Source organism: Helianthus annuus, chromosome 5, assembly GCF_002127325.2.
Source record: "Helianthus annuus cultivar XRQ/B chromosome 5, HanXRQr2.0-SUNRISE, whole genome shotgun sequence".
Classification (NCBI taxonomy): Eukaryota; Viridiplantae; Streptophyta; class Magnoliopsida; order Asterales; family Asteraceae; genus Helianthus; species Helianthus annuus.
Window position 1 is genome coordinate 20,163,906 of NC_035437.2, and position 12,233 is coordinate 20,176,138.

Here is a 12,233-nt window from a genome sequence, read left to right on the forward strand (position 1 = left end):
ATTATTGTGATAGATATACATTAAAAACGAAATATTCGGGTAATCCATTTCATTGTGTTGTGCATGGTTTGGTTGGTTCAGTTATTATCCTTGACCGGAGCCGAAACCAAAGTCATCGGTTAGTATATTTTATTAATTAATCGGTTTTCGGTTAATCACTTTGGTTTAATCGGTTAGATTGACGGTTTTTGGTTAGGTTCGTTTAATTGCAGTTAATAGCAAAAACCAAATATTTGCTTAGAAATATATGAAATTAAGGTATAAATACATGAAATGAAAGTATAAATATATGAAACAGAGATATAAAATATGAAATATATGACTCGGACGTATAAAAGCTAAAAATGTATGAAAATATGAATGATTCTATTCGGTTCAACTAATTTTTGTTAAACGAGAGTACAAAAAAATTGATAACCGGTTTTTGGTTAATTCGGGAGTTTTTGGTTGATTTCAGTTCCGTTTCGTCAGTTTTTGGTTTCGCTTAGGTTAACGATTTAGTTATTCCTCACCGATAACCAGTTTTGGTTAATAACCAATAATAGTGTGCGATGCGACGGGAAACAAAGACATTGCCACGGTGTGCATTGTTCGGTTGGTTAGATTATTATCCTCAACCGAAATCGAGGTCATCAATTAGTCTATTTTATTAACCTATTCGTTTTCAGTTAATCAAGTTGGTTTATTCAGTTTGATTGACGGTTTTTGGTTTGATTCATTTAATTTCAGATAATAGCCGAAACCAAACTTGGGCTAAAACTTTTGATTAGAAATACATGACATTTAGGTATAAATACATGAAATGGATCCATAGGTACATGTAATGGAGATATAAATACATAAAATGGGGGGGGGGGTATGAATATGAAATACGTAACTTGAAAATATAAAAGCTAGAAATATATGAAAAATCGATAACCGTTTTTGGTTAATTCGGGTTTCGGTAAATCAAGTTTCGGTTGATTTCGGTGTCGATCAACGATTCAGTTATTACTCACCATTAGACACAATTAATCACGTAACATATCAATTTTTTAATTTAAAAAAAACAATAGTAATACTACACTCAAATTAAATAGAATAAAATGCTCGTTTATATGGTGTAATTTTAAAGAAAAATATATATTAACGTACCAATAAGTAATGACCGTTTAAAAATCGTATGGGGGGGGGGGGGTTAGTCTTTTATAAGAGGATAAGGTGTAACTACTAACTAATTATCTATAATTTTATTAAAGATGAAGGATTAAAGTGTAATCTATATGAGAGGGTTAAATTAACGGTATTTAATCACTTTACATTCCGTAGCTATTAAACCACTCGGATAGTTACTAAGTACTTTGGGCTTTAATTAATTGTACACTAAGGCATCATCTACTTGTACTTTTTAATCCACACGTCAACACTGACCAATACAACTATCGAAACGTCAACAAAAATGAGTAGGTCGTCACAGTACTTTTGGATTTTTTAAAAACATTATAGTTTATAAGATATAACAAGAATACGTAAAAGAATTATAAGTTTGTTGTGGAGGGGGAAAATGTAACTAATTACCTATAATTATGTTAAAACTTAAGGATTTAAGTGTAATAAGATAAGAGACTAAAATATAATTATTGTTTAAAAGACCAATCTATCATATTTTAAGCATGTATTTATAAATTAAGAGGGAACAAGTTTTTATTTTTTTGGGTATTTTAAAATGTCACGGATTATATTTAAAACTAGAAGTGTTACCCGCCGCAATACGGCGGGGATTACATTTATATTTCTGCAAAGCCGTTTGGCAGTTACATATCCTCGAAGTTACTTAATTACATAAATTCTAGTAAAAAAAACATCTAATGTTATGATTGCAAGCTATGTTAGTTGCATAACCTGTGCAAAAGATATTTTGTTAGGTGATATGGCTTCTATTCGTACGACTTCTAGTTGAGTTGGTATCCTACTGTGCGATTGTACAAAAGACGTTTTCCCTTTTGATCATTCTCGGTGTTCTCTTTGATGCACTGGTAGAATCTGAGTTAGAAGTGAAGATTGTTAAAGTTAGTAGGATTTATATGTGAACATACAACATACTTAAGTAAGAAAAGTATTGGTGGATGACATCAGTTGTTTCAGGTGTGTAACTTGCAAAAGACATTCTTCCTCAATAATGATGAAGTATTAATATAAACTTTATTACTGCCGGGGACACGGCCAACCAGTAGTACCGAAATAAAGTACCCATGACTCAAATAGTTAAAACTGACTTAGTTACCGAAGCGAGTCGCAACAGGATGAAGCTAATCACAGCTGGAGAAAGCGGGTGGCGGCTGCAGCTGGATTGCCCGAGGCTGAGGAATGGAGCCGCAACTGTAAGCTACAGTTGGGTGTTGTGGGGCTGTGAGTTGTTGCTGGTGATGCACTTTTGTTACCTAAGCTTCACGGTTTATACTCCACTATCTTACTTAAGCTTTGCTCGTCAGGCAAAAAAAATGGCAAAAAAGCTTCGCAATGCAGCACCATGTTCATATGTTAATTCTACAGCATGCATGCAATCGCACACGTGATTATATAACAAATAAATAACTATAAGAAAAATTAGAGAATTGCATTAAAGAAACCATTCAAGAAATCAACATTTCAATACCATTTATCCAAAAGGATATAGAGGTTGTTCCTTGATAGACTCCCGGCTCGAAAAAAGAGCAAAGTTTTTTTTTTTGAAAAAAATATAAAAATCTGCAACATAGTACCAATATTAGAAACCGAATAATATAAGAACAATAATGCATTAAAATCCGTAATACTATATAGTAGCTTATTACGTCTCACTTACCAATGATAATCTATGTGAAGTGCATTAAAACAATATAGGCTGAAGGTTTTAAGTCTCATACAATTCCACAAATCAAAAATTTTCATTGCTAGGGAAGTTTGTACCTGGATGGTTCCCTGTATACAATCAGCAGCCAACAGATTGGGTATTCGTTGCTTCTTTGTGTCCTGGTTGGAAGAAAATCCCAACAAAAACCAAACGTGTAATGGTCATGAATATGATGTTCATCTATAAATATGCAAAAAAATATAAAATCAACAAACGATAACGTTTGACTATTTAATGTCAACAACCCAGAAAAGTAAATCAAAATGCAGAGCCTTGAACCAAAAAGCGATAATACAAATCAAAGTAACACAAAATACGAATGAAGATCCAAAATTTGGGACTTGGGAGCTCACTTAAAACACGTAAATTGAAGCGAACACGGGTGAATCAGGAGTTACGTCAGTGCAAGAGAAGGCAAAACACTGATTTAGGGTTCTAGGATTAGTTCATGGGAAAAGTAAATCAATACCAAAGGGGAGCTTAAAGTTACCTGTCTAAAAATTGCAATGAATGGCAGTTTGATTGGGTGTACGAATTAGTGAAGCAGTTAAATAACTTTTATGAGACCTGGAAAAAATGTGTAGTATATTTTAGAATGCGATAGAAAAATATAAGAACATAAATTGCTAGTATATATATTATGTATCTTACGGTGCTTATCGTCACACCCCTTTCCCGGATATTCAAATGAGTGATAGCATACGAAAACTGAAGAAGGTAGCAATATGTAGCATTAAGAAGACAGCTGAATGTAGCAGTCAATTCCGTAGCATGAACATTGGTTTGGACAAATGATAATGTGCCAGGCTAACACTATATGGCCCTATTGGAATGTATTAATACATTATTGTTATGTATAATACCTGGTTATGAATTGTTTGGTTGGATGACGTGTAAAGCTGTTGCGTTGTTGATGGTGAACTTTATGCTGTTGTAAAAGTCTTCAATTTTGTAGCGATATTTGACGTATTAGCCAAAAGGCTGTATGGCAACTCCCTGTAAAAATAAGTTAAAATTTTTAATTTTGAAAAAGTAGCAGACGTTAGTAATAATGAGGTTACATCAGTGATCAGTAATTAGCACTAAGTTTCATATAGTCCAAAGTGTGGAACTCAACTTCTTAAAACTCTGGCTTCTATTAAGGTCCTGCGGGCTTAGAGTTTTAAGAGGAAACGTTGTGCACCTGTATTGTTAGTAGACATCAAGTTATAGAATCTGAAAATCTATGGAAAATATGTAGAACAAATGTTTTGTAACAATGACCTCATTGTGGTTTACCTGATGCAAGAGTTCAGGAAAGACCACATTTTTTTGTAGTGTTCAAACAATTATCTTCGTTAGACGTAATAATAATTTTAAGTGAATTCGGAGATGTTGCTCGTGAAAGGGCCACGTATAATTGTCCATGAGTAAACACAGGCTGTGGAAGATAAACACCTATTTTTTTAAGAGACTGGCCTTGGCTTTTATTTATAGTCATAGCATAGCACACTTTTATTGGGAATTAGCGTCTTGTGAAAACAAAAGGCAAGTCTTTATTATTATGTACAAATTTAATTCTAGGTATATAGACACGATTTCCTGTTGATATGCCTGTTATTATATATGCCTCTATAACTTTTGGTAACAACTGTGATACTAATAAACGTGTGCCGTTGCATAGACCGAGTGTTTGATTTATATTTCTGAGTAGTATTACAGGAGTATTAACTTTTAAATCTAATTTATGAGGAGGGATGCCAGGAAAACTTAACTGATTTAGATATTCCTGTGGATATAAAGTTTCAGAATCAGCCGAGTTTTGCATGTGAGGTACCATAGAGTCATGACTTATATAGCATTTTATTTCTCCAGGAGTCATATTCAAAATAATCTTATTGATTTCGTCAGCTGTATCGTTTTTTGGACACACGATTGCTCTACATGACAAATTTTCGGCACATGGATTTCTGAGTATTGAATCTTGGTAGACAAAGTTAATTAAAGATTGAAGACTGTTTGCCTCTTCTTGAATCAGAAAGTCGGGTGGGATTTCAATGGTTTTTGCATTATGGGGATCATCTGCATCGGGTTCGCCTATGAGACCGTTTCCAATATCTAACAACCATGACGCAAATGTAGCAGACGTTTAAATAGTAGTGGAGCTTTGAGAATCCCCATTGATACGCATGTTCTCGGTTAGCGTGTATACTCTAAAAGACAACCATAGATAAGATCTTGGTAACGTTGAATTGAGAATCTCAGATCGTGAACTTTTCGGTTTAACCGGGAGAGTTTGACGAAAATCCCCTCCAAGAAGTATAGACATACCGCCAAAAAGGTCTGTATCGTTTCCTAAGACATCTTTCAATGATCTATCGAGACATTCGAAACAACGTCGGTCGCTCATAGGGGCTTCATCCCAAATTACTATTGATGTCTGTTTTAAAAGGTCGGCAAGTTGTGTATTTTTCTTGATATAACAGGTTGATTGTTCAGTAAGTTCTATAGGTATTTTGAATCGAGAATGAGCTGTCCTACCTGAAGGTAAAAGAAGAGAGGCAATTCCTGATGCAGCAACTGCTAACACGACTTTCCCAATGGATCTGAAAAAAGAAATGATTGTATTCCACAAGAAGGTTTTTCCGGTGCCACCGTGCCCGTAAACAAACAGTAACAACTGAGTCTTATTAACATATGAATCTCTAACTGCATTGTAGACTTGAAGTTGGTCCACATTGAGTTGCGCATGCATTTGCAAATGTTTTAGACTCAGTGTTGTTCTATCATAACTTACTTCCTCTAACAAAAGGCGATTTCTCAAAGTTGCAAGAACACTCTCGGAGGGTAAAGGAAGGCCAAAATCTTGATGTGATTTAGAAGGAGTAGCGGAATTCAATATTTTTTCAAGCTCTAACAGGAGCTGTTGTTGTAGATCAAAATCATTCACATGTGAAGTCGGATTTGACAAAGTAGAGTTAAGAGTGAGGAACATATCATCAGCCATCTTTTTCCACTCTGATTCCCAAAAAGCTAAAGGGTTACCGACCTCACAAAATAGGAGTAGATGGCAGAAAAGAGACCTCAGCTCTGAAGATGTGGCCCATGTAGACGCTTCAGTGAACGCTGCAACCCACTCTCTGTCGTCACCTAGTAAACCCAACGCCTCACATGCACCTCGGAAAGTTGTGTATGTAACACCAGACACGGTGCGCACATCGGAGTAGGCCTTGCAACCCTTTTGATGACAAAGTAGCAGACGCAAATAGAAAAGTTCACCAGCTGTGGGATGTACGTACACAAGGTATCCAATTGCTGTAGGTCTTGCTTGGACTCTGCGAATCCATACTTTTGCGGATAACTCCCATCGGTATCTAGATGGATAATCGTTATAGGTAAGGTCAAATCCATCAGACTCAGACTCCTTATCGTTATTAGAAAACCATTCAGTTAAAGTTGTTTTTCCAAAAGACGGATTACTGATGACAGATTGCAATCTGCTTCTCTCTCTGAAAGTAACATTTTGCATATTCTCTAAGTGAACAGCTAAGACTTGGACCGAAGGACTACGTTCATGAAGTGAGAAATCCAGAATTCTCCATGAGGCCTCATGTGGGCAAATAAACCGGCCATCTAGAAAATTTTGAATTTCATCAATTATAGGAGGTGCATCGGACGATATAGATGGTGAATAACTTTCAGACCTACGAACTGCAAATCTAACACGATCAACTCCCTTGGAGATGTATTTAAAGAGGTACTTAATCATCATGTTCCAACCACAATATTCAACATTAATGTGTGCGTTGATGCGGCTACATAGACGTTTATTATACGGGACACCGTAACCGCAGTCAATATGGAGGCCGTTTCTTGAAACATGAAAGTTACAAGCACGTCTTTTGTAATGAACATAGCCATCCTTGTCAAACTGTGTAGCAGCCTCAAACAACTTTGGAAAATGCTTTGAACATTTGCCTTCATGCATACAAGGAGCATTAGGATTGAGCAAACCGCAGGGGCCATGAATCATGCATTCAGTAATAGTCTGATACAAAAGAGGCTCAGAATATGGATCTGGGAATTCATCAGTAATGTAATTATCTACAGCAGAAGCGTCCCGTATTTTATTGGTTTCCGTAACCCACACTAAAGTGTGACAGTGTGGTAATCCCCTCTTTTGAAACTCAATAGTATATAAGTCTGTATAAGTGAAGAAATAAAGGGACATTAGGTAAGATAAAGGAAAGAAAGTTAACTGGAATGTTAGAAATAAGAACTTACATGCTGTCACTTCTCCAAATGTTTGGTCTTCTTTTATAAATTTTATAAATTCTTTAACTTTCATTTGGAACACCCGAGCTATGACGTCTGGACGGTTTTGTGAAGATAGGCAGCCAATGCGATGCATATATCTCATAATTTCAGGCCACTTGACATTGCAGGTGAATGTGATGAAGTATTGCGGATTGCCATGGACCCTACAAATTGCTAACGCGTCTTGATAATGCTTATACATGTAACGTGGCCCACCAGTAAATGAAGATGGCAAAAAGATCCGCTTTCCTATATCACGACATTCTGTATCACCTCGTGAGAGGGCGTCATACATACCAGCGATATATTCTGAACGAAATAGATCTTGATTTGCATTATAGTAAGCGAGTCGGTTCTGTTCTATACACGTATAAGCGTCCACTAAATACTGTTGAAAAAGTCGCCCACCATTCAAGAGCAGAGAATAAACACCTGCACGATCATGAATCTAGTAACTATAGTACATGTTAGCGGTCATTCTCTTGTCTTTGTCGGCCGTACGCAATTTGAGATTCGGAGACCAACCTTCTTCCCCCAAAGGAAATAGAAGTGGATATTGTAATGCCATATAAGATGGATGGAGCTTACTAACTCTTTGAGGTATTCCGCCTTTTGAGTGAATGATGATGTCGTAGTCGCTAGCATTGAAGTCATCACCGCATACGATTCCACCTAACGTGTCTGGAGATGGGGCACCATATCTTCTATCAGGTACATTATTGTAAAGACGTATGGAATAACAATTGTCTTCTGCGGTGCTGCAAATCTCGCTAGCGGTTTTAAAGAGGCGAACATACTTATTGTGAGCATTTAATGTATGGCTGAGAGTGGCGACAACAATATGAAATAGGTTGTGTTGATCCGAGTTATTGAAAAAGCGAAGCCTGTTTGAAATCTCATTCTCTGTATCATATATATACATTTGCGAAAAACGGGGTTTCTCATTAGGTGGAGGGCATAAAGATCCGATCCAATGTGAAACTTGGCCAGAGATTTTAAAAACGTAAGGACCACGACCATCATTAATGGTGTCATCGACGTTTGCCCCAAATGAAGTCATGGAAAACATATTGTTATATGCTCTAATATTTTCCAGGAACTGAGGATCTCGGAAAAGTTGCTTAATAACAGGTGGTGGTTGAAGAGGAAAAGTTAACCTGACAGCGCCTGATTTACAACACTGATTGTAGCGAGGATGGCGAACATGTGCAGCGTGTAAAACCCTCTCGCCAAACCAAAATAAAGCGCTACAATGTTCACAAATATATGTGCAATCTCCACAATCTGAATAAGAAGGGAGCGGCCTCTGCATTGATCTGGATGACTCTGTAGTTTGAGAAGTGATTGAACGCAGCCTTTGGGACATCCTACGGCGAGGAGGTGCGCTAGAAGTTTCACCTGTTTCATAAGAGCTAACTATTCTCCGACGTTTACCAGACGTGTTCGCCGGCAACATATTTTTTAAGCAAACAAAATGTGTACATGGAAAAGCATATAAAAAGTAAGAACGTAATGAAAATAGTATACTAAGATTAAAGTTTTACCAGTATAAAGTATAAAGCTGAAGCTGCCAACACAATAAGTTGGTAAAAACCTGCAACAAAGGACGGAAAAAAAAATTGATCAGCTCCTTAAGGAAAAGAAGAAAGATTTATTTAATACATACTATGAAGGTGTGTAATACTACAAAAGTTATTTGAAATTTAATATTTAGTTTTCCAAAACACTATCATAAATCATCACCAAGGTTTTTAAAATCATACCTGCTGGAGTCCTAATTCGCTGACGAAAGGCTTCAATTTGGTGCTATTTGGGTCTAGGGCTTCAATTTTGGGCAGAGGTGTGTTGATTGGTGTTGCTAGACGGGCTTCTTAGAGACGAAAGCAAAAAAAGTAGTGGATTTGTTAAAAAAATCTTGATGAACAACCAAAATTGAAAAGAGTAACCTAAATTGTAAAAGCGTACCTGCTGGAGTTCTATAGCCTGACGAAAACCATGGATTTGGTGGTGGTTGAGTCGCCGGCGTGGTGGATTTTGGTCGGAGAGGTATTGATCGTTGTTCGTAGACGGCGTTGTTTCGTAGAAAAGCGGTAGTGAGCGATGGAGGCATCAGCTGATGTAGATTATAGCAGTGGTAGCAACTGGAAGCATGAGGTGGGATGGTAGAGTGGATGACACGTGTGGAACTCAAACTGTTCACAAGAACATACGCAAAATGTTAATATAGAATAATGAAGTAACACTTTTTCGTTATTTTATTTAAAATGTGAGAAACACTAGCTGACTTAAAATGTTGTACACGTATTTGATGAGTTGTAAATTATGCATGAACAGTTGTACATCTTTCTTTATATTTCAAGATAGTGGTATAAGCAAACATAATGTGTATTTTTCATGAGATGTTGATGTAGAGGGCAACTTTCAATAAAGTAGTGATAGTCGCATACTAACATGTTTACTTGCCGGATTTTCGGTTTTTATAGATATGGGACTCACTCTAATGAGGGGTGTCCTTACGTTCTTATATTTTAGGTAGTTATTTTTTATTTTTATTTTTTAATTTTTTTTTTAATTTTAAGGTTGAAATAAATATGAGGAATAGAATGTGCATGCTCTGATGGGTGGACGTATATTTATCTTTAACAGACCCGCCCGCGTTGCGGCGCGGGTACATCGTAAACATTCAATAGGATGCGCCTTCGGAACCCAACCATTACGAAACATGAGCAAAAGGAGAGAAATTCACCAAAGACGATATTCTTGTGTTTGATTTTTGTACTGGAATGCATATTGTCGCGGAAGTGCCAAAGGTGGCATACGACACATGCAACACCACCGCCGCCAAGACCGTCGAAACATTGGGCCCAACCACATTCACCGTGTCAAATGTTGGCATGTACTATTTTATTTGTACAAAGCATTGTCAAAGTGGTCAGAAAGTAGCCATCGACGTCAAACCATGGTAGTTTCTAAATTTAGAACGATTTGTATGTAGAAGATGATATGTTTTATGGTTGGGTGGGGTGGGGTCCAATTGACAAAGTCATTGGAGTTCTCATTAAAAACATAAAAGATTTCCAAAAAAAAACTCATAGCTTTTGTTTCTTCTATTACCTTTGTCAAAGAGATCGACTTCATATTAAAAACCGATGTCAGTTTCTAGCCTGCCAAATGCTCCAAACTGCAGTAAGAACAACAACTTAAGACGCTTTCTTACGATTCTCTGATCCGGTGCAGAACTTGTTTTGACGCAATATATCACGAACCGAAAACGCAAAAACGCTTTATAGCTCAAATATATGTTTGTTAAGTACAAACTTTTTTTTCTTCACAAAGGACTACATTGGGGTGGGGTGGGGTGGTTAATTTGCGAGTCCGGTATGTTAAAATTAAGGGTGAACATTTTTTGAGATGGACCAAAAAGAACCGATAATCGACCCTAAAATAAACCTAAACCGACCTGACCCTAGAATTTAGGTTTTTAGTTCGGTTCTAATACATCATATGTTATCGGGTTGGGGTCGGTTCCGGTCCAAAGACCCAAGAAAACCAAATTTAATAAATTGGACTGAATTATCAAAAAGAAAAATAATTGCTGGACTACAACCCAACTGTGAGTTAAGAATAGCAAGGCTGAAATGCAGGCTTGTTTATTATTAATTGGTGAATAAATCAAAACCTACTGCTATATCTAATTGCACATTTGCTTTTATGCAACCTATGTGCCAATGAACGGACGAATTGCAACTCTAGAACTTTTCCATTCTCATGTGAGTAATTGTTTAGGGGTTTTCACAGAAAGAGCTAATGATAAATTCAGGTTATACAACTTAGATGATCTAAGCTAACCATTTTTTCTAATCAACTTTAAATAACCTAATTTAGGGTTTCTATGACTCAGTTTCATTGAAATACCCATATGAACATGATTTGGGTATGAAATCAACAAACCGCAAGAATTACATATCGGAAAAATAGGGCTAGTTTTGGTGATGAACAGTATTATGCAGAAAACAGAGTCAGGTGGTTCGGGTCTTACCTTAATCGTCGGAAGATCCCTTGTCGCCGGTGTTCTCTTTTGCCGAAATCGTAGGTTTAGTCGTATCACACTCATTGGTTCACTGAAGTAGATCGGTGATGTGTGTAAAATGCAACATATAAATTACATCAAATAAGGCATAAAACTAACCCTTTTTAAGTACTAATGTTGGAAAAAGTGTGTTTTTGTCTTCCTTTTGTATTTTCATGATTAAATGAGCTCTAATTAACAAAAGAAACAAAAAGGCAGCTAAATCTAACATAAATAAAAGAAAAGGAACAAAAGTGGATTGCCCGACCCCTCGACAGCATCCTCCCAAGCAAAACAGAGAAGGCAGAAGACTGAACACGCCCCGTGCTCAGCGAGCACGGGGCCGTGCCCAAGAAGCAACATAAAAGACAAACCTGTAGAAGCTTCTATTGCTCACCACGGGGGCGTGCCCAGTGAACGCGGGGGCGTGCCGAAAGTACTGCAGGCGTATTAATTGTAATTGCGAATTACAATTAATGAGGAAAGATAGTGTCAGACGGGCACGGGGCCGTGCCCAGCCCTCTGTTCAGCCTATAAATAGGAGTGCTTGGCTTCATTGCAACTCATCCCTTGGCACACCACCTCTCTCACACTTCATCCACCACCCACCACCATCACAACACCATCATCCACCACCATCATCCATTGTCCATCGTAGAGTGTGTGAGTCGTCTCGGGATCCAAGATTGATCGTAAGAGTTCTTGACAATCAAGGCCATGTTTGCCTAAGTCTCTTACATCACTTGGTGAAGACAAGTGTTTAGTATAATACTTTTTATTTTTAATCTTTTGCACTTTTTATTTGGTTTTGTATTAATGACTTTAATAACTAGTTGCTTATGTTGAAGGTGACGTTTCCTTATCGTTTGTCCGTGGTGTCTTGGCATTATTTTACTGTCTATATAAAATAAAAGATTTTCACCATTCATATCTCCACGGTCTATATGGAGGTATGTTGGCTACCTGGTCGGGGGTTAAGGGAACGGTTTGGTAAGG

At 37.1% G+C, this 12,233-nt stretch overlaps 1 protein-coding gene across 1 annotated transcript; it reads right to left on the minus strand.

Moving 5' to 3' along the window:
• Positions 1 to 2,950: 2,950 nt before the first annotated feature.
• On the minus strand, positions 2,951 to 8,624 carry LOC110942764. Its single transcript, XM_022184528.1, has 5 exons — positions 7,694 to 8,624; positions 7,136 to 7,600; positions 5,039 to 7,054; positions 4,572 to 4,969; positions 2,951 to 3,052 (listed from the first exon to the last, which is right to left on the minus strand). Exons 1-5 carry the CDS (start codon positions 8,622 to 8,624, stop codon positions 2,951 to 2,953), a joined length of 3,912 nt encoding a protein of 1,303 aa, XP_022040220.1.
• Between the last annotated feature and the right edge of the window lie 3,609 nt (positions 8,625 to 12,233).

Excerpts from the sequence above, each read along its gene's own strand:
- LOC110942764 (XM_022184528.1), bottom strand. The coding sequence starts at position 8,624 with ATGTTGCCGGCGAACACGTCTGGTAAACGTCGGAGAATAGTTAGCTCT. Across the intron at positions 4,970-5,038 it reads CACGCTAACCGAGAACATGC|ATATTGGAAACGGTCTCATA; the intron begins GTATCAATGGGG and ends CATGGTTGTTAG. Across the intron at positions 3,053-4,571 it reads ATTTAAAAGTTAATACTCCT|ATGAACATCATATTCATGAC; the intron begins GTAATACTACTC and ends GCATATTTATAG.